The sequence below is a fragment of the Protopterus annectens genome, chromosome 9.part0, assembly GCF_019279795.1.
Source record: "Protopterus annectens isolate FY-2018-M chromosome 9.part0, PAN1.0, whole genome shotgun sequence".
Taxonomy (NCBI): Eukaryota; Metazoa; Chordata; order Ceratodontiformes; family Protopteridae; genus Protopterus; species Protopterus annectens.
In genome coordinates, this window is record NC_056743.1 from 1,708,283,678 (window position 1) to 1,708,304,413 (window position 20,736).

Genomic DNA, 20,736 nt, shown 5'->3' on the forward strand with positions numbered 1-20,736 from the left:
CATTACAAGCTAGACTTATTTTTTAGAAATAGGGTATACTTTGGCTCAGTGGTGCTGAGGAATATCCTTCCCTGAGGCCATCCTAGGATTATAGTAGCTGGGGACTCTGTCCCATAGTCGAGGACAGAATGAAAATTGACATAATCAGATAAAGAAGCTATGTACTTACCATAGGTTCATAGGTAGGTACTAGGCTATTGGCCCTAGGGCCTATATAAGCCTAGCCAAAAAGGTACCCTGACTTTCGCCACCCAAGAAAATTATTTTCCTGTGCCCCTGTCAAGCAGAGCCACAGAGGTGATCCCCAGGGTGAATTTCCTACTTTCCCACTTTCCAATCCAATCATATAGGTTCATAGGTAGGTAGCAGGCTTGCCAAAGAAGGGCAGTGGAGGTTGTAGTGACTGAATGGCCTCAAAAGTGTTGCTCCCTACACAGACAAACACACACACATCCACACTTGCCGTGTCTGGGAATAGAACTCCTACCATAAAATTTCATCTGTGTTGTCCATTTTCATTCCTCGTCTACTCCCTACCTGCCAACCCCCATCCACTGCTGACTGAAGAGCGAGTAGATATAGCCAGCCTTGGGGGGTCTTTCCCTTTCCTTTTATGGGTCCAGCTATAGCTTTGTGCTTCCATTGTCTGCTATTTTTCTGCTTAAAATTCTTTCTGTGTGAGTAAAAGGTTAGTCTCTGGCTATAATCTGCAAACAAGATTGGTGTTAAAGGGGGTGGTGCATTCTGGGTAAGGGAGAAGCTCGAGAGCTCAAGGTTGCCACAAGCTTTTACAACGACTGAGTCAGATCCAAGGGCTCTGATATGAACTCATCAGTCAAAAAGGAATGAAAATGGACAACACGAATGGAATTTTGTGGTAAGTACATAACTTATTTTTAGTGTGTGTGTGTGTTTGTGTGTGTAAAGTGTAATACTTTAAAAGCAGACAGGCAAAAAGTTAGCTGTTTTTGGAGAGGCCACTTAGCTTTGGAGAGGATGCGGTACATGAAAGGACGAAGACCTGTAAACAGTCTTGACATGCATGTCATGCCACATTATTTCCTGAGAGATCAGATGGTGGGTAGTTAATGTAAAGAGGAAGTAAGAGGAAAACAGTAATTGAGTTTGAGGAAGTTGTAGGCCACTAGTCTGAATGGTAAGCGGGACTTGATTCTGTCTTGACATTACTGACTTTCCCTATAGTTGATAAACCATTTTGTCACTTCATCTTCAGCCTAATTTTGATTAACTGTGTAAGAAAGATCTTTTGTTTAATCACAGGAAACGTTTTTATTAACATCAGTGAACTTGGCCTTTATCAACGGCCATTAGAATGTCAGCCGTTAGGGGCCAAATAGCTCCTGTTGTGCTTCTTTTGACAGATGTCATGGTAAATTTCTTTTGTATACAATGGTATTCAGCAATTTGCAAATATGTCAGTTTTCAGCAGTTTTGGCTACAGCATTAGGCAAAACTGGTCCAGATTCATCTTCTCTGAGAAATGTAAACAATTTTGTGGGAAACCATTAATGATATGAAAGGTTACATTAAGGAAAGCACCTAAACATCAGAGTGTGAAAGTTTGAAATAAGAATGGGAGTAAGTACATGGCCTGCTCAGTAATGTACTTTCTGACATTTGTGAAGTTTAACAGTAATGCAGACTTTTTTCCCTGGTTGGGAGGGATCCTTACCTGTTGCAGAAGAGCCATTTTATTAAATGGACATTAAACTGAAAAAAAGTGATTTAAAATCCATTTCAGTTATGAAAAGCCATAAATTTCCACAAGAGTGTAAAATCCACCATGGCTGTGCTCTTAATCAACTTTTTTTTAACTCCTATTGAACTGGCTAAAGTGTTTGCACGGGCGATTCTGCCGAGTTAGCCTACTCTTTTAATATGCATGTTAAATCACCTGGTTACTTGCAGTCGTTCTACTGCAGTGCTTACTTTTAGTCTACTTGAGGAGTTCCTTTTTTGTGCCTTACGTGTTTGTAAAAGAAAAGGGTGAAGACCAAAACCCCTGTGTTCAGATTACCAAAAAATAGTATGTTACATCATGATAGTCAGTATTCTGATTTCACAGTGATGAGTTACTGCTTTCCTTTTCTGTATTACATAGGCTTTGTAGTCATTTACAGAGAATCCTGTTGGGGAAAACATACTATACAAGTACCGTAGGTTATTTCAGATGTTCACGTTAGCTTTGATGAAGTTGAGGAGTAGATTTGAGTATTTGAGTAAATGGCAAAGTCTAGATGGATTGCTGTTTTGTGATACCAGTCAGTAACCAATTTTCTTTTTTTCCAGCATTTGTGACTTTGTTGAATGGAGAGCAGGCAGAATCTACCATCAGGCAGTTTCACAAGACACAGCTGAGAGACAAAGAAATAATAGTCCAGTTACAACCTACGGACGCACTGTTGTGCATAGCGAATTTGCCTCTGTCATATACTCAGCAGCAGTTTGAAGAGCTGGTGCGTCCTTTTGGAAACCTAGAAAGATGTTTCTTAGTATGTAATGAGCAAACTGGCCATTCCAAAGGGTACGGGTTTGTAGAGTACATGAAAAAGGACTCTGCTGCTCGAGCTAAATCAGATCTTCTTGGTAAACCACTGGGTTCTCGAACATTGTTTGTGCACTGGACTGACGTTAATCAGTTGACTTATGACCTGATCCATTCCAAATGCTTGTATGTGGAAAAACTACCCCTTGACTACAGGGATGTTGATCAGCTGCAGCATATATTTTCCAGTGTATATCGTCCTGTGTTCTGTCAAGTAAGTGAAAAATATAAATAGAGAATTTTTTATTGTTTAGCTTGTACCTATGCCCACCATTCAAGACTTGCACTGAAGGCCCCACTTGTCGTTGTATTTGTGCAGCACTAAGTAGCAATTTATTTTCTACTCTGGAATGGCAGTTTAGGCAGTGGCCTTACTGACATGATTTTGTTTTATGGATACGCTTTCTTCTTTTCACAGTGCATACTTTGTCCCTGGAAGCTGACATTTTTGAGCATCCTTCCTTAGGCTTTTTTCTGTATTTACTTCTCATTGCTACTTACTGCCAGAGTATCTGTAAAAAAAAGTCAGTAAACTTCAGTTGTACGAGTTACTTTGTCTAGTTTATGTTCTGTGCCATTTTAGGTACACTATAACAAGCTGTTTCTTAGCTATATTGTTGTTGCTGCTGTTAGTCTTTCATCTTTTCCCGGTTAGGGGTCGCCACAGTGGAACTCCCATCTGCTAATGATTGGCAGTGGATTTTTACGGTGCCGAGTTGCCAGCCCAATGCCCAACCTTCAAAGAAGGCACGCCCATTCACGCACCTACCTACTTACCTACCTGCATGTCTTTAACGTCACTCGACCACGGGGAGGGCATGCAGACTCCACACAGAAGGCGCTCCAGCCGAGAATCGAACGGTAGAACTTCTTGCTGTGAGGCGACAGTGGTAACCGCTGCACCACCGCGGCCGCAATATATACAGTGCTTAATTTAATTTGCTTTTAGGAAAAACTTAATCTGCTGCAGATATTATTTCAGATTTCATGACAATCTAGCCTCTGCTGCCCATCCAGCAGTGGAAGGCGCACTGCACAGTAGTAGAGTTCTGAATATCCAGAGATTTGATTTTGACCCCATTGGGGGACACTGCTGTGTTGGCTTTTCCTGTACCAAGAGTGTTTAATGTGGTGAGTGGTATGCTGTAAGAGCCATGGAAATAAATTCCTCAAGAATGTATTGTGAGGTTTCATGCATACCAAGTATGGTGTGCACCAAGGAAGTTTAATTCCATAGGAATGCAAACAGAGGGAGAAACGGTTATGGTATTTTTGACTTTGCAGGTTAGGAGCAATGTTTTAGGAAGCAAAGTACATTATTTGCTGGAAAATAAAACTTATGTTTAGGGTATAGTCTATCTTTAATTATGTTTTAATCAATCTTTCTCTCTACCTCAGTTGGGCATAAGTTAGTGCTCTTGTTGTTCTTGAGAAACATGTCCGTTCTCATCTTTCATTTCCTGATAATCCTCATTAATTTCCTTCAGCTTGATGCCAGAGTTAACTTTGTGTTTGCCTTGACCTTGACACTTTCCTTTTACACCTTCATCCTTCCCACTCTACTTTCATGTGAGAAAATAAGTACAACACAGAAATGACTTCCCGTGTAAGCACACACAGCTTTTGTTCCATAGATCAGAAGGCACCTTGGCCAAGCTGCAAGCCATGATTTCTTTGGCATCACAGAAATATGACCTTTAGACATTTTAATTTAGTTTGTATATATGTGCATGTATAGGTTTTGCCAGTTAACAGTTATGTCTCAGGAGGTTTGGGAAAACTGTAGTACCCAGAGAAAATCCATGCAGACTTCAAGCATTCAGTGACTGGAAGTTAGGATAATACACGTTGATTTTATATAAATGTAAATTTGCCTATGTTATAAGTGATAATTCAATAAAGGTGTTTAAAAAGCTGTAAGACTAAGATTTTAATTGAGCTTAACAAAAAAAAAGAAAAAGAAAAAAAAAACTGTAAGCCTTAACTGTAATTAGGTTCATAGGTAGAGGTACTAAGCTATCTGCCAGAGGGCATTTATAAGCCTAGTCAGAGTGTGTCAGCTTTCGCCTCCCCATTGATTAACTGAGCCTCTGTCAAGAAGAGCCAATGAAGTGTATTTTCTGTTACCCATCCACTCGTCAAGGTTTGTCTTGAAGAGTGTTAGTGAGGGACTCTGCCTAATGTAGTTAGGAATTTTGTTCCAAAGCATGGGGAGTCTCTGTGACAGGAATCTATCTCTCCAGCATGTTCTGTTTATTGTTATGGCAAAGTTTAGCTCACCAGAGCGAGTGGCTCGCAGGGACTTGGATTTCTTTAGGTGGACATGTCCATCAGTTCCGAGTTGGACATGGCTTTGTAAGTCAGGCAAAGATCACCTCTGAGTAAGCGATATGCCACTGAGTACAGCTGGAGATTTTCCACTCGGGCTGCATAGGACATATGTTTGAGGCCAGTAATCCTCTTGGTGAGGTACTTTTGTGGTCTTTCCAGCTGTTGGAAGTGTCTTGTGAGGTACATCCCAAATGGGGCATTGTACTCTATGATGGGTCTGATGAGTGACCAGTAGGGGCACTATAACCTCTTTATTTCTAGATGTGAACACTTTAGTAATTAGCTGGGCTACATAGAAGGATTTCCTAACTACTTTGGCAATATAATTGTCAAAGGAGAGATTACTATCTACCTGGGTCCCCAGATCTCTTATTACCTCTCCTGTATTAAGGGGGCTGCCACCTGTGTGGTAATTCATGGGTGTTTTGTTTTTCCCAAACGGGATGACTATGCATTTTTTGGCATTTAGCTTGAGACCATGACTTTGACACCAGGTGTCCATCTCAGTAAGGCCCTTTGGGAGAATGTCTGTCAGCCGGAGAGAGAATTATGGCTCCCAGTTTTCAGTCATCGGTGAACTTGGTTAGCCATAGTCCTCCTGTGTTTCCTGTACTTCTGAGAAGTATATGCCGAACAATAGGGGTCCCAGGACCGAGCCTTGTGGGACACCACTTGTGACTGGTTTAGAGACGGACCTAGAGCCCACTATTCTTACCATGTGAGTTCTGTCTGTAAGCCAGTTGGCAACCCATCTCTTGACGTAGGGGTTTATGTTCAGGCTGGTGAGTTTTTCTATAATTCCTGAGTGGGGAATGGTGTCAAAAGGCTTGGCGAGGTCAAGGTAGGCTGTGTGAACCACCTTCCTCTCGTCTATGGCCTTGGTGACTGTCTCGAAGTCAACCAGGTTTAGTAGGCATGATCTGCCCTTAACAAAGCCAAACTGGGTCGTGTCAAGTGTTTGGAGGTTCCCAATGTCTTTGTTAATGAGTTCCATAATGATGTGCTCCATAGCCTTGCAGACCAGGCTAGTCAGGCTTATGGGGATAGTTACCAGGGTCAGTTGTGGCCCCTACTTTGTGGAGCGGAATAACTATTGCTGTGTGCCATTCTATGGGCACGTAGCCTGTGGAGAGGCTGAGGTTGAACAGTGTGTTTAGGTGGGAGGTTAGTTCGTTCTGTAGTTCGTGCAGGACGCAGCCTGGGAGACACCATCTGGCCCCATTGACGCTGTGATTTTGGCTTTTGAAAGGGCTGTTTTCACCTGTGCATCTGTGATTTCCAGGACACTACACTTTTCCGGTATTGTTGTGGGCCCTTTTGGGAGCGAGAGGGGGGTAAAGTTTGCACTGAATCTATCTGCCAGGATGTTGGCAATATCAGTAGGTTCAGTATATTTTGTGCTATTTTGCACTAGCTCAGAGAATATCTGCGAGTTGCCACGTGTATTCTTGACATAGCTAAAGAAGGCTTTGTGGTTATCTTTCGAATCCTTGGCTATTTTACTTTCGAAGTTAGCCTTGGAGGATTTTATGAGGTACCTTAGTTTCTTACTGATACTGATCAGGGATGTCTTACCTTCTTGAGATTTGCTTTTTTTCCTGAACTAGTTTCCTCCTTCTAGTGTATAACCTGTTTATGGCAGGGGTCCACCAGACTGGTTTCCTTCTCTTAGGGGAGTGAGTTTTGGTTTTGCTAGGGATGGTACGATCCATGCATCCTTGTAGGTGCTCATAGAGTGCATTTGTAAAGGTTCCTGCATCTTGGGCACTATTATCCTTTGCGTGGGGGCTGTGAAACTAAACACCTCTGTCTTAAGTAAGGTGAAGTTTGCTACAGAAAAGTTTTTCACTGTGGTTTCCTTGGTTGGGGGTGGTGATGTGGTGTGGACATCCAGAGTGATTAGTTTATGGTTTGATCTAACCAGTGATGGGTTGATCTCCGGTGCGGAACACCTGTCGCCCATGTTGGTGATGACCAGGTCCAATATGTTTTCTTCTCTGGTAGGGGAGTTTACCAGCTGATCCAGGGCATTTGAGTTGATAAATTCCAGGAAGCGCTGGACCTGGGAGTTTGTACTTGAGTAGTTTTCCCAGTTAACGGTAGGGTAATTGAAATCGCCCAATGTCAGGGTGTTCGATAGGACCTTCATGTTTTCCAGTGTCTCCAGAAAGGCGGAATGGTGGTCCTGGGTCATGGAGGGTGATCTGTAGCAGGCCACAATTTGCATTGTAGATTTGCCCGATGTTAGTTGCACATGGATGGTCTCAGAGGTTATCATGCTGCGCCACTAACCTGGAGATATGGGTATCCTTGATGAATATGGATACATCCCCTCCTTTTGTGTTTTGTTCCATGTTCTGTGGCCAAAATGTGTGATATGAGTTGTAGCCCGGTAGTGCTGGGGTGCTGTGTGGAGCCTTGAACCAATTTTCAGTTATTGCACAGATGTCGACGTTCTCCATACTGGAGTGCTTTGAGCGCATGCATTTTGAGATTTAAACGCCTGGCGTTGAGTAGCATAACCCTCATTTTTTATTTGTGCTGTTTACGCAGGTGGGTTTGACTTTTGAACCTTGCCTAAAAAAGGCACTATGGGGGCAACAAGAGCCTTGGCCAGTATTCGAAAGCCTACGGGGTGACAGGTGCAAGTTGTCTCTTGCGAAGCAACGCAGCTTGTCGAGCATGTTGTTTCAGGCTGACAGACACTGGATCCCCTTTGAATGACACCAGAAGCTTAGCCAGTTGTTGAAATTGATCATTTTTTCTTTGTACTGCGGTATCATTCTTGTTGAGGGCAGGATGCTACTCAGGGTCATACCCGCCTGGGCTACATGATCAGAGAGCTCTTCCATGTCTCTTCATGTAGTCCAGGGAGGTACATCTCAGGTCATTCACACCAACATGAACAATGACAGAGTCATATTTGTACTTGTTCTGGAGTGACCTGAGTGATTGCGTTATGTAGCGGATTCTGGGTCCTGACAGGCAGCTAACAGTAACCTTCTCCTTGTCCAGCCTAGTGGTTGGGACGTCAGTGTGCCTGACTATAGAGTCACCTATTACTATTGTGTTAGGTATATTATTTCGCCTTAAGGGCTGTGATTGTGTGGCACACTGATTTTGTGTTTTATGTGTTGTCTTTTTTGTGATGGGAGGTGCAGGTTTTTTGGGTGTCTGCTTTGGAGGTCTCTGATGCTTTTGCAGGTTTTTATTTAGAGTTTCTGAATATGATTTCGTGTATTTGTGTATTTTTTTGCCAGTGCTGGTTTAGTATGTCTTTGTGAGGCTGGAGGTGTGGTGCAAGTGTTAACCTTCTCATCATGACTGCCTGTTCCAGTCTTGGGTGGAGAGAGCTTAGCCTCCAATTTAGCTATATAATTGCATCTCTCGCATATGTTAATGTTTGTGGTAGGAGGAGAGGGTTGTCTGTGTACATGAGGCAGTTGTAACATTGCCTCAGGATATACCCAGGTTCACCAGCTGGACTGGAAAGTATACCTGAAATTGTCCTTTGGTCATGCCTGAATAGTAGGGTGAGCTACTTAGTCGCTTGGTTGGTGAGGGGTGAATAATGAGCCTTTCCCTGCTGGCAGTCAAGTGTCGGGGTATATTAGTGCTTGATAATAGGTCTGAGCAAGTGCTGGACTGTAGGATGCTTTTTAAGTGCTTAGGTTGAGAGTTAGACTACTTTCAAGTGAAAAGTTGAAGAGGAGACTTGGTGGAGCCGGGAATAATTTAGCCCTAGCTAACCGGCGCTGCCTGGACATGCAAAACAGTGCACACGCGTTTTTTACAGCAGGGAAATGAAAGCGATATAAATTAGCCCAAAATGGCCTATAAACTACTAACTTCTGGGCTGGTACCACTCCTCCAGGGACAGATGGCTGCTCAAAGCTCCCTCTCTCACAGGTGAACAGAAAAACCTCCTTCTATCCAAGTAAGGTATGGGCAGCTCAGAAACTTGTAACACAGCCCTGAATTCAGCACAAGCCTGAAAACTGGACTATACTAGCTTAGAAAAGTGGGAAACGAGGACATTTTTTTTTTAAAGATAAGGCAAAAACAGTAAAAACAAAACACTTAAAACAGCTTTAAACGACTACAAACAGTAAACACACTTAAAACAGCTTTAGATGACTACAAGCAATCAGAAAAGGCTTTTAAGCAAATTACCCAATTAACCAGTAAAAATATCTCAAAAATTAACCCTGGTCCTGTAGTCTTCAGACAAGTTCTAACTGCACACTCCTGCCACTGGGGTGCAGGGGAACCTTCTCCAAAAAAGAAGGCGTGGCTTAGTGCTAAAGTTATACAAACAAAGCTAGATTCAGCAGGCCTGAATCTAGTTTATGCGACAGCAAACAAGGGACAACAATTTCAGTAAGAAACAGTTCAAATATGCCGGCACTATAAGCCTCTAACCAGAAATTCCCAGCTCAGAAGGGCAGAGTCCAGCCTCTCCTCCCACAAGAGTGCAGACCACAAACCTTCTTAATGTAAAATGACTGGCCTGAATCCCAAGTACTTAAACCAGAACTAAGACACTTTTAGAATAACAGACACTGGGCCTTCAATCAGCAGTTCCCAACTTAGAAGGATGTAAGCTACCTGTCCTGCCACAACAGTGCAGACCACAAACCTTCTTAATGTAAAGCAACTGGTCTGAAGCCCAAGTGCTTAAACCAAAAGGCTTAGAGTGATAGTTACACCAAGCAGTAATAAATACAATTGAGTACTTTTAAGACGATGCAAAAGCAAAATAAAGTAGGAAGAAACACAAATACAGTAAAAGCAGATGAATAAAGTGCAATTTTTTTTTGAGTGAGCAAATCAGATGGGCCCAGGAGGAGTATCCAAATACAAATTTGCAAGAGGGGCGGGCAGTTTCAAAGCCACCAAGATTAACACCAAAACAAAAGCAGGGAGGGTGAGTGGGGAACTAACTGAAAAAACAGAGCCACAACTTCCAGTTAGATAGTATTCAATGCAACACAAATCAATTTAAATGCTGTATTATTTGAAAAAAGTGCAGTTAAAGATTTACTTCCCTTATACATCCAGTTGATTGCAGGTAGGTCTTAGCTGGCCAAAGCTCAGATTTTAAGCAGAAAATAATCCAAAATGTACCACTTATATAAGGCAGAAACCGAATATCAATGAAGTGAAACTACCCCCACTTATCACTGGCTATGCAGGAATTCCAACAAGCACTAAATTCTAACAAGCATTAACTGAAAAAACAGAGCCACAACTTCCAGCTAGATAGTATTCAATGCAACACAAGTAAATCAATTTAAATGCTGTATTATTTGAAAAAAGTGCAGATAAAGATTTACTTAAATTCACTTATACGTCCAGTTGATTGTAGGTACGTCTTAGCCGGCCAAAGCTCAGCCAGCATGCTAGTCTTATAATTTGTCCTGTCGGTAATGATTTGTTAAATAAAATAAATAAAATGTTGCACACCACCACTGTGTTCCAAAATTTAATTTACACTATAGACATCCATAAAAACACAGAACCAATGAATAAACTCAACGAATAACAATGAATAAAATTCCAGGAAGCGTCAGTAAAAGCAATTGTCAAATCCTTAGCACTTTCGGGTACTAACCCTTCTTCAGATAATCCTACTCTACGCAGGGGAAAATATTTAAACAGTCTTGTATCCAATCATCTCTAATAGCGCACCCGCCTATTTTTAAGGCGGGTCTCATAGGGACTACCTCATTGAGCCCTGGTGTTCTATGAGCCAACAACTCAATTATCCACTTTGTCTCCTCTAATTCAGTCTGTTGTTTCATATCCCCCCCTCTCAAACTTCTGTACATATTCCTAATAGCCCTAAATTTAAACCACTGTTCCTCATTCTGGTCTATATTCCTGAACAATGCATTATGTGGATTCTTTGTCCTAATCCAGGATAAGTGCTGTAAAATTCTAACCTTAAACATACAGTTCGTTTTTCCTACATAAAAACTCACACATTGTTGGCATTCAGCTAAGTAAATCAAATCTGTGGTTGTACAAGTTGCCCTGGCCTTAAAATGAAATTCTTTTGCTGTAACAGGATGTATAAAATCCACTGCTTTATTTATGACCTCACAGGCCTTACATGACCCTCAAGGGACTGTCCCTTCCTTATTCATAACTGGCCTCCATCTAGGTACATGTTCTATAGCCAAAATATCCTTAAGGTTTTTATTTCTCCTAAAACCAAACTAGGGAGCTTGCCCCAACAAACCCACTCAGATGTCCTTCAAGAATGCAACTGCAGTCATAACATATGGGTTGTCCTGCCTCAGGCAGCCCTCGGTCGGCCGGATTCCAAAGTCTGGGTCCGACGTCGGCTGATGTCGCATTTCTCTCCGACGTCAGAGCGGCTGGAGTACATAAGCATCAGCCAACGCCATTTTCTTCAGTCTTTCTTGCCGTGCGGTGCCCGAAGCAGAAGCGGTTCGCAAGTGCCGGTCGGTCAGCTCCTGTATTCTTCGATTCCGAAGTCATCAAAAAAGCTAAGTACCCCGTTGGGGACCTTTTCTTGCTTCAGCCGATGTCAGAAATTACTGAAAAAGTTAACAATTGTCTTTCTTGTGGTAAACAAATACCTCATAAGGATTTCCACTCTTACTGTCTTCCTTGCCTTGGCCCAGACCACGACGTTTCGGCCTGTGTAGCCTGTGCTCGCTTCAACAAGCGCACTCTCAGGCGCCGGGCGGAGTTCGCTGAAGATTTTTTCGGCGAAAAATTTGCTTATACAATGCCGTCGGAACTTCCGACATCGCAAACTCCCAAGAAACGTAAAGACCGGGACCGACATCCTCGGCCAGCGTCTACCACCGACTCCACGCCAAAACCTACCGCGAGTGCTCCGGTTCCCTCTGAGACGGTTTTTCCACCGCTCCGAACCGAAGACACCGCATTACCGACTACTCCGATTCCGGATATCACTCCGACGCCAGTTATTGATTTTCCTCCGGATACCGAAACCGAGGAAATGCCCGAGACCATTGCTGTAGATAAGGTCACTCCTGCACGAGGAGCTGCCAGGCCTCATATGGCCATGTCTATTAAGGCCTACACTAGGGCTAAGGCAGCCAGCAAGACCAAGCATCTTACAGCTAAAACCTTACCTCAGCCTACTCCAGAGACACAAATTATGACTATGGCTGCTGACTTAATTTCTATGATTAGAGGTTCACAGGCCCATCCTGAGAGAGGATCCCAGCCTCCTTCTGATAAAAGGCCCCGGGTTGAACCCTCTGACCCTCTCCCTTCAGATGTAGATTCTGAGGACTCTGTCCACTCTGATGGCCAGGAAGAGCTCTTCCAGACCTATGAGGACTCGGATGCAGAGGATTCCATCCCCTCGGCCTCCCCTCCTGAGGATATTTCTTTTGGGGAAGTTCTGCATACCATGAGGGAACACTTCAAGTGGCAAGGCCAGGAATATTCTGATTCCAGAAAGCGCCTTCGAACTTTCCTTAAAAAGCCCCAGCACAGGCCCCTAGCTATTCCCCACTGTGCTTGATGTTTTGGATGATTTATATTCTGACTCTAGTGTTACCCCTGATTCGCTCCCTCCTGCTCCAGCTAAGCCAGACAGGTATTACAGGGTCCCCGAAACGCATTCCCATTTATTCAGGGCCCATACTGCTGATTTGGAAACTATTTCTCAGGGACCTAAAGGTGTTTCAGCTTCCACCTCTAAAAATCCTTTGTCCTCCAACAGGGAAGCTAGGTCATTAGAGAGATGGGGTAAAAAGGTTTACACCTCCACTACTTTATCTATGAGAGCTTTGAATTGCCTTTTTCATATGTTACAATATCAGGATTTCCTGTTAGAAGATTTACAGAAAACATTGGCCTCTCCTGATCCTTTAGACAGGAAGTCTTTGCAGGAAGCTGTGCATAACTCTCAGCAAGTAAGCAATCACTTCCTGCAGTGTGGATATGATGCACTGGAAGCTTCATGTAGGGCAGCTATGACAGGGGCAGTAATTCGTAGACATGCATGGTTAAAAGATAAACCTCTACCAGATCATGTAAAGGCAAATCTTTTGGATGCACCTTTGGAAAAGAACAAGCTTTTTGGTGCTAATACTAAGGATGTGTTAAAGTCCATCGAGGAAAAAGCAAAATCAGTTCAGACGGTGAAAGATTTCCTCCAGGTTCAACCCCCCAGATTCAGTAGGAATTGGCCTTCAAAAAACTGGTCCTTTCCTAATCCTGAAAAATTTCAAAGGGGTAGAAACAGACGTGGCCGAGGAAGAGGACAATACAGAGGTCCTTACAGGGGACGACAGTGGCAGCCAGCAAACCAAAGAAGTGACACAGGGGTTTCACCTGCCCCACAGCCACAGTCTCAATGACTTTCCTCTACTTCCGCCTACCAGGGAACAAATAGAAGCTCCCTTGGAAATTATCTCTGTTTGCAGACAATTGGCACAGATTGACAAAGGACAAATGGATTTTGGACATTATAGACAGAGGTTACAGGTTCCATTTTCATACCTTACCAAGAAAACAAGGCATGCCAAACCTACCACAAAACCAGAGGGCAGAGGCTATCAAGCAAATCTCTTTGCTGACTCTGATGAAAGCAATAGAAAGAGTTCCACAACAAGAACAAGGCCAGGGGTTTTACTCAAGACTGTTCCTTGTTCCAAGAAAAGAATCTCAATGGAGACCAATACTGGATTTGTCAGCATTAAACACCTTTCTCATAGTACCAAAGTTCAAAATGCTGACTCTACAGCAACTCCTTCCCATGCTGGGCAAGGGGTCTTGGCTGATTACTCTGCACCTCAAGGAGGCATACCTGCATGTCCCTATCGGACACAGTTGCAGAAGATACCTCAGATTTCTTGCAGGGCCAGAGCATTATCAATTCTCAGCATTGCCATTTGGCTTGTCTACTGCGCCCAGAGTATTCACAAAATGCCTGGCTTCAGTAATTGCTCATTGCAGGCTCCAGGGGATCCAAATTTACCCGTACCTGGACGACTGTCTCATACAAGCGGACGACAAATTGATGTTGACAAAAAACTTGGACTATGTCATACGATTACTTCAAGCTCTGGGATACACAGTCAACTTCCAAAAGTCAAGACTTCAGCCATCCCAGCAAATAATCTTCTTAGGAGCCAAATTAGACACAGCCTCTCAAATGGCTTACCTAACAGAAGACAAGCAAGAGAAGTTAACTCATTATTTCAAGGATATGGCAAAACTTACCCAGATGACTGCAAGGAGATTCCTACAGGCCCTGGGTTACATGGCATCCTGCATTCTCCTGGTTCCATTGGCAAGACTACACATGAGAAAGCTTCAATGGTACCTAAAAAGCCTATGGTCTCAGCACAGCAACATCTTAGAGACAACCATACCGCTCATTCCATGCTTACAAAAGGAATTCCTATGGTGGGCCTCGGTAAGCCAGGCAAACACAGGTATGTCATTCAAAAAACCACAGATAACACAGACCATGACCACAGACGCCTCAGACCTTGGATGGGGGGCGCACATGGAGGGCAGATGTATACAAGGACAATGGTCTCCAAAGGAAACACATCTGCATATAAACCAAAAGGAAATGCTGGCAGTAATGCATGCCATCGAGGCCTTTCAACACCAATTTCTGCAAGGCCATCTACTGATACGGACAGACAACACCACTGTCATGTGGTATATAAACAAGCAAGGGGGCACCCATTCTTACCCCCTTTGCAGACTGACAATGCAACTTTGGGAAAAATCACTGAGCCTAAACATTCAATTACAATCCCAGTTTGTTACAGGCAAAGACAATGTGCTGCGGACAGCCTAAGCAGGAATTTCACAGATCCACACGAGTGGAGGTTACATCCGAAGATCTTCACACAGCTCACTTCGACATGGGGCAGGCCAGAAGTAGACCTTTTTGCCTCTCACCTCAACCATCATCTACAAAAATTCTGCTCAGGGACATACCATCCACAAGCTTGGAAAACAGATGCTCTCTCGTTCAACTGGAACTTCCTAAAAATCTATGCATTCCCCACCTCTGCCACTGATGACCTCAGTATTGCTAAAGATCAAAGCAGAGAGACCCAAGGGGATCCTAATAGCTCCGGACTGGCCAAGACAGCACTGGTATCCACTACTATGGAGCATATGTCACACCAAGAAGTGGGCCCTTCCACAATGGCCTCTACTTTTGACTCAACACAACTTCAAAACAGTGCATCCAAACCTTCAGACACTGCAGCTAACAGCCTGGGAGATCCCATGAATAACCTCAACCTATCTCTCTCCAAGGAAGTTCAGCGGATACTAACAGAGGCTCGAAGACCATCCACCAGAAAGGTTTACTTAGCAAAATGGAAGAGATTCAGCATTTGGAATACCAGCAAGCGACATGATGCATCATTATTGAACATCCCACTCATCCTGGAATATTTGGCAGATATGCTAAAGAATGGACTCTCATATTCTTCCATAAAGATACATGCATCAGCTATTTCAGCTAGATATAACACTGATCCGCCGGTCTTTTCACATCCTTTGCTAAGGCAATTCCTCAGGGGAATCGAGAACATTAAGCTACCAAGAAAGGCTCCAGTACCAGCCTGGGACCTCAATTTTGTCCTAGAAAAGCTGACTCTACCTCCATTTGAGCCAGCAGCTACAGTTGATTTGCAATTTCTCTCATGGAAGACAGCTTTCCTGTTGGCAATTACCTCAGCAAGAAGGGTTTCAGAACTGCAGGCCCTAATGGCAATACCACCGTTCATAATTTTCCACAAAGACAGGGTTTCATTAAGGACCAACCCTACTTTTATGCCAAAGGTGGTAACTAGGGTTTCTTTAAATCAAGCTATTCATCTACCTGCATTCTTCCCCAATCCTGAGAATAAGGGGGAAAGACTGTTACATACCTTGGACATTCACAGACAACTTCGATACTACCTGGACAGAACCAAGACCAGTAGGAAGTCTGAACAACTTTTTGTAGCTTACGCCCCTGCAGTCCAAGGAAAAGCAATTTCAAAACAGACTATTTCAAAATGGATTGGACATTGCATCAGATTCTGTTATTCCTTTCATGGAAAGACTGTTCCAGCCAATGTCAGACCACATTCCACCAGAGCTACAGCCACCTCTACAGCATTCTTAAGAGGGGTGCCTACTAAGGACATTCTAGAAGCTGCTACATGGAGCTCTGTGCATACATTCTCCAAACACTACAATCTCCCTCTATACTCCAGATCCAGAGCAGGCTTTGCTTGCAGTCCTGCAGGGTTTGATTGCCACACCATCTTTTTCCTAGAGCATTCCTCCTCCTCCAGCTAAGCTATGGTATTCTACCCATATGTTATGACTGCAGTTGCATTCTTGAAGGACATAGTACAGTTTTGTACCTACAATAAATGTAGATGTCCGATAGATATGCAACTGCAGTCGGATTTTCCCTCCCTCCATACCCCTCTATGCCTAGGGTCCACTCCTATCCCTGTTTCTCTTAGCTGGGGATATCTGTTACGGTGTATCTGTTTATTGCTCTTTTATTTGTCTGGAATCCTGTTTTTGTCTTCCAATTTGATTACAGCCTTCCTTGGAGGGCACCTGGCATCTGGGGCAAGAAACACTGAAGAAAATGGCGTCGGCTGATGCTTATGTACTCCAGCCGCTCTGACGTCGGAGAGAAATGCGACATCAGCCGACGTCGGACCCAGACTTTGGAATCCGGCCGACCGAGGGCTGCCTGAGGCAGGACAACCCATATGTTATGACTGCAGTTGCATATCTATCGGACATCTACATTTATGGTAGGTACAAAACTGTACTTTTTTCATCAGTACTTAAAATATTCCAATTATTCTTGACTATTTCACAGACACCGTGTATATTGTTGCTGTATGTAAACATAATCCTAGTGTCATGTCTATCATTAACAGTGGCACGAGTAGTGTCAGAAATGCCCTTTCCCTTATGTGACCTCATCCAAGGACACTTCCTACCCCTTTTGAAAATATCTCTTTGGTCAAGTGTCCCTCTAACCAGCTCTTCATTATATCCCGTCTAAAAAATGTCCTTCCAAACTATGAACCTGTTCTTCAAAATTAGGATCCTCTGTACATATCTTTGACACTCTACATAACTGTCCTTTCACTAGGTTACCAAATGTACATCTCGGATGCATCTCGGATGCATAATGTCGTAACTCAATAAGCTATTTTTCCAGCAGCTCTTCCTATACAAATTGGAAGAGAATCCCATTCTCTCCTTTGTCTCATTAACATCTAGAAAATCTATTTTCTCTCTAGAGTGTGTGACAGTAAAGCGGAGAAATGAGGTAGTGCTCTCTAAATATGCTATGAACTCATTAAGCTCAGATTCATTGCCCTTTCGTAAAACAAAAATGTCATCTACAAAGCATCTATATAAGCCAATTTTGTCTCTCCAGCCATTCTGTTCCCCTACAACAAACAGTCTCTCCCAATATGACAAGACCAAATTAGTATACATATTAGCACAGGGGGGTGCCCATGGCTACCCCCTGTGCTTGCCTGTAAAAAAAAATGAAGAGCTATTCCCTTTTGCTGCGGTGAACTGCCCAATAAATAATCCACAAACCAAAAGACAGCTGGTTCACCCAGGCTAACACTGTGCTGAAAAGCAAATAAACTGTCTGTCAGACAGTTTATTTGCTTTTCAGCACAGTGTTAGCCTGGGTGAACCAGCTGTCTTTTGGTTTGTGCTTGCCTGTAGGTCTCATTCAAACAAAGATGTTGTGTTCCAGCACAAGGCTGAGCATCTGGGCTCTCAATCTCAACCTAATTTCATCAGCCCCTAGTTCCTGCAGCAGTACGCAAACTGCCTTGATACCATACTTATTACTGTTCACAGTGAACAAATTGTTCACATCCAATGTTACCATTGCATACTCACATTCCAACCCTCCATCTACCAAATCCCCCAGGGATGACAGAAAATGTCCTGTATCTTTCAATACCTTATCCATTCTATTTACATAGGGTCTCATTACTGTCTCTAACCAAATCAAGTTTGCTTACTTAATAGGGAAACTGCATGTTTCTGTATATCTAGCGCTGTACAACATGGGCATTGTTATCAGAATAACGAAAACTGTAGGATTTATTTTAGTGGCATTTATTTACCAGGAAAAGTCCACTGGGTGGAAATGGGAGAAAAGCTCCAGTGTAACAATAAGGCTTACATAAAGTTTCAGAACAAGAGTCAAATGAACTACAGAAAATCAAGAAAATTACATAAATAAATTACCAAAATTTACCGAAAGCAATTAAAACTGAATAAAACATTATACTGTCAGCAAAGATAAAATGTTCATAGTACAGAGCATAGAAACATGGCATGATAATACTAGGCAAAATGAAATAGTTCAAATTTTAAACCGTTATAATCATCAAGGAATTCAGGTGTTACATAGAATAAACAATAGGACAACGTGCAGATAGAAACAATAGGACAATGTGCCAAGATTTTTTTCAGAATCTAAGAAGAGGCTCAGAGACTTCCTTTTACTACCTCAACACAGGCATGTAGCTATTCCACCTGTTAGACATTGTAGATGACGTGTTATCAGTCTAGTCTGACCCCTGACTCCTTACCTCCAGCTCCTGTTAAGCCGGACAGATACTACAGGGTCCTTGACTCTCATAAAGTTCTTTTCAAAAACCCCTCTGCAGACCCAGAAACTATTTCTCAGGATCCCAAAGGGGTCAAGGCTTCAACTGCAAAAAACCCTACCCCCTCTGACAGGGATTCTAGGGTACTGGATAGATTGGGAAAAAAGATTTACACATCTACTACCTTAGCTATAAGGACATTAAATTGCCAGTTTCATATGCTCAAATATCAGCAATGTATCATGACACTGCTTAAACAGAAAATTATGATAAATTCTGAATGTGCAGAAAACAAAGAAATGCTGGATTTATTGCATGCAGCTGAACAAGTTGGAAAGCATACTTTGAAATGTGGTTTTGATTTTCTGGAGGCCTCCTGCAGGGCCACTGTTACGGGTTCTGTCATTAGGAGGCATGCTTGGTTAAAGGAACAAAATCTGCCTGATCATGTTAAAGCAAAATTATTAGATGCTCCATTACAACATGATACCTTGTTTGGTGTTAAGGCAGAAGAGGTGTTAAAGAAAATGGAGGACAAATCTAAATCAATGCAAACGGTCAAGGATTTCTTACAGGTACAGCCAGCTAGATTTCGCAGACACTGGCCTACAAAAGAATTGGTCCTTTCCAGTCTCAGACAGACCTCAAAGGGGCAGATAACAGTCGCAAGGTTCCTACAGGTCTAAGCAATGGGGTGCTTCTACCTCCAAAGGTGGAGAAGACAAATAACCATTTAGGAAACAGACCCAATGACATCCCCCTGCCTGCACCAAGCACTTATCTTCTGGCAGCACCCTTGGGGAAAACTAGCACTTTTTTCTCAAAATTGGCACATTATAACCCCGGACAATTGGTTTCTAGACAGTGTCACAAGGCTACAAGTTTCACCTCCATGCCCTGCCAAGGGCAAACGGTTGACCAGACCTGCCAAAACATCAATGGGCAGAGGCTCAAAAACAAGTCGTAGCTCTCATGGACATGAGGGCTATTCAACAAGTGCCACAGCAAGAGCAGGGACAAGGATTTTACTCAAGACTGTTCTTGGTACCCAGAAAGGACAAAGCATGGAGACCAATACTGGAACTATTTATTGTAAACACTTTCCTGCATATACCAAAATTCAAGGTGTTGACCTTGCAGCAGCTTCTGCCCATGCTGGGCAGCAAGGCTTGGCTCGTGACTTTAGACCTAAAAGAGGCATACCTGCATGTCCCAATCAGACAGTCATGCAGAAGATACCTCAGATTCAAGGCTGGCTCAAAGCATTACCAATTCTCTGCACTGCCCTTTGGCTTATCTACTGTGCCCAGGGTCTTCACAAAGTGCCTGGCACCAGTAATTGCTTACTGCAGACAAAGAGGAATATATCCTTACTTGGACGACTGCCTCATACAAGCAGAGAACAAGGACATTCTACTACAGCATATGACGTTTGTGAAAAGACTTTTAACATGCCTAGGGTACACAGTCAACAAAAAGAAATCAAAACTAGTACCCTCTCAAGAGATAATATTCCTGGGTGCAAGCTTAAATACAACTGCCCAGATGGCTTATCTCACTCCAGACAAAGGTAACTGACTGACTACCTATTTCAAGGAAACGGCAACAAATGCCCAGTTATCTGCAAGAAAAATTCTGCAGGCTTTGGGCTTCATGACATCCTGCATCCTACTAATTCCATATGCAAGACTGCATATGAAGAAACTTCAATGGTACCTAAAAAGTGTTTGGACTCAACATTGCCACAGCCTGGAAACTATGATTACTCTCATTCCCTGCCTGCAACAGTAGTTTCGATGGTGGGAAAAGACTTGTCACCAAAACAAGGGACAACCATTCTCACTACACCCAGCCAGGCAGAGCCTAACAACGGATGCATCAGATTTTGCCTGGAGGGCACACATGGCAGGAAGAGGCATTCAGGGCACCTGGTCCACAAACCAAAAGCATCTACATATCAATCAAAAAGAGATGCTAGCTGTTCAAAATGCCCTGACAGCCTTCAAGGACCTACTTCATCCGGGACAACTACTGATAAAGAAGGACAACACCACGGTCATGTGGTACATAAACAAGCAGGGGGACACTCATTCTTACCCCCTTTGCAGACTAGCCATGGCTTTATGGGACACCGCATTGACTTACCAATTCATCTCCAGGCACAATTCCTGCCAGGAATGGAAAATA

At 43.1% G+C, this 20,736-nt stretch overlaps 1 protein-coding gene across 5 annotated transcripts in view; it reads left to right on the forward strand.

Annotated features, from left to right (window-relative positions):
• RAVER1 (ribonucleoprotein, PTB binding 1) overlaps positions 1-20,736 on the forward strand; it is a 2,969,353-nt gene that overhangs the window by 212,800 nt on the left and 2,735,817 nt on the right. For all 5 annotated transcript variants that reach the window (XM_044084574.1, XM_044084577.1, XM_044084578.1 and 2 more), the window contains exon 3: positions 2,311-2,780. In XM_044084574.1, coding sequence (XP_043940509.1) covers positions 2,311-2,780 — 470 coding nt within the window. The remainder of the gene's footprint in view (positions 1-2,310; positions 2,781-20,736) is intronic.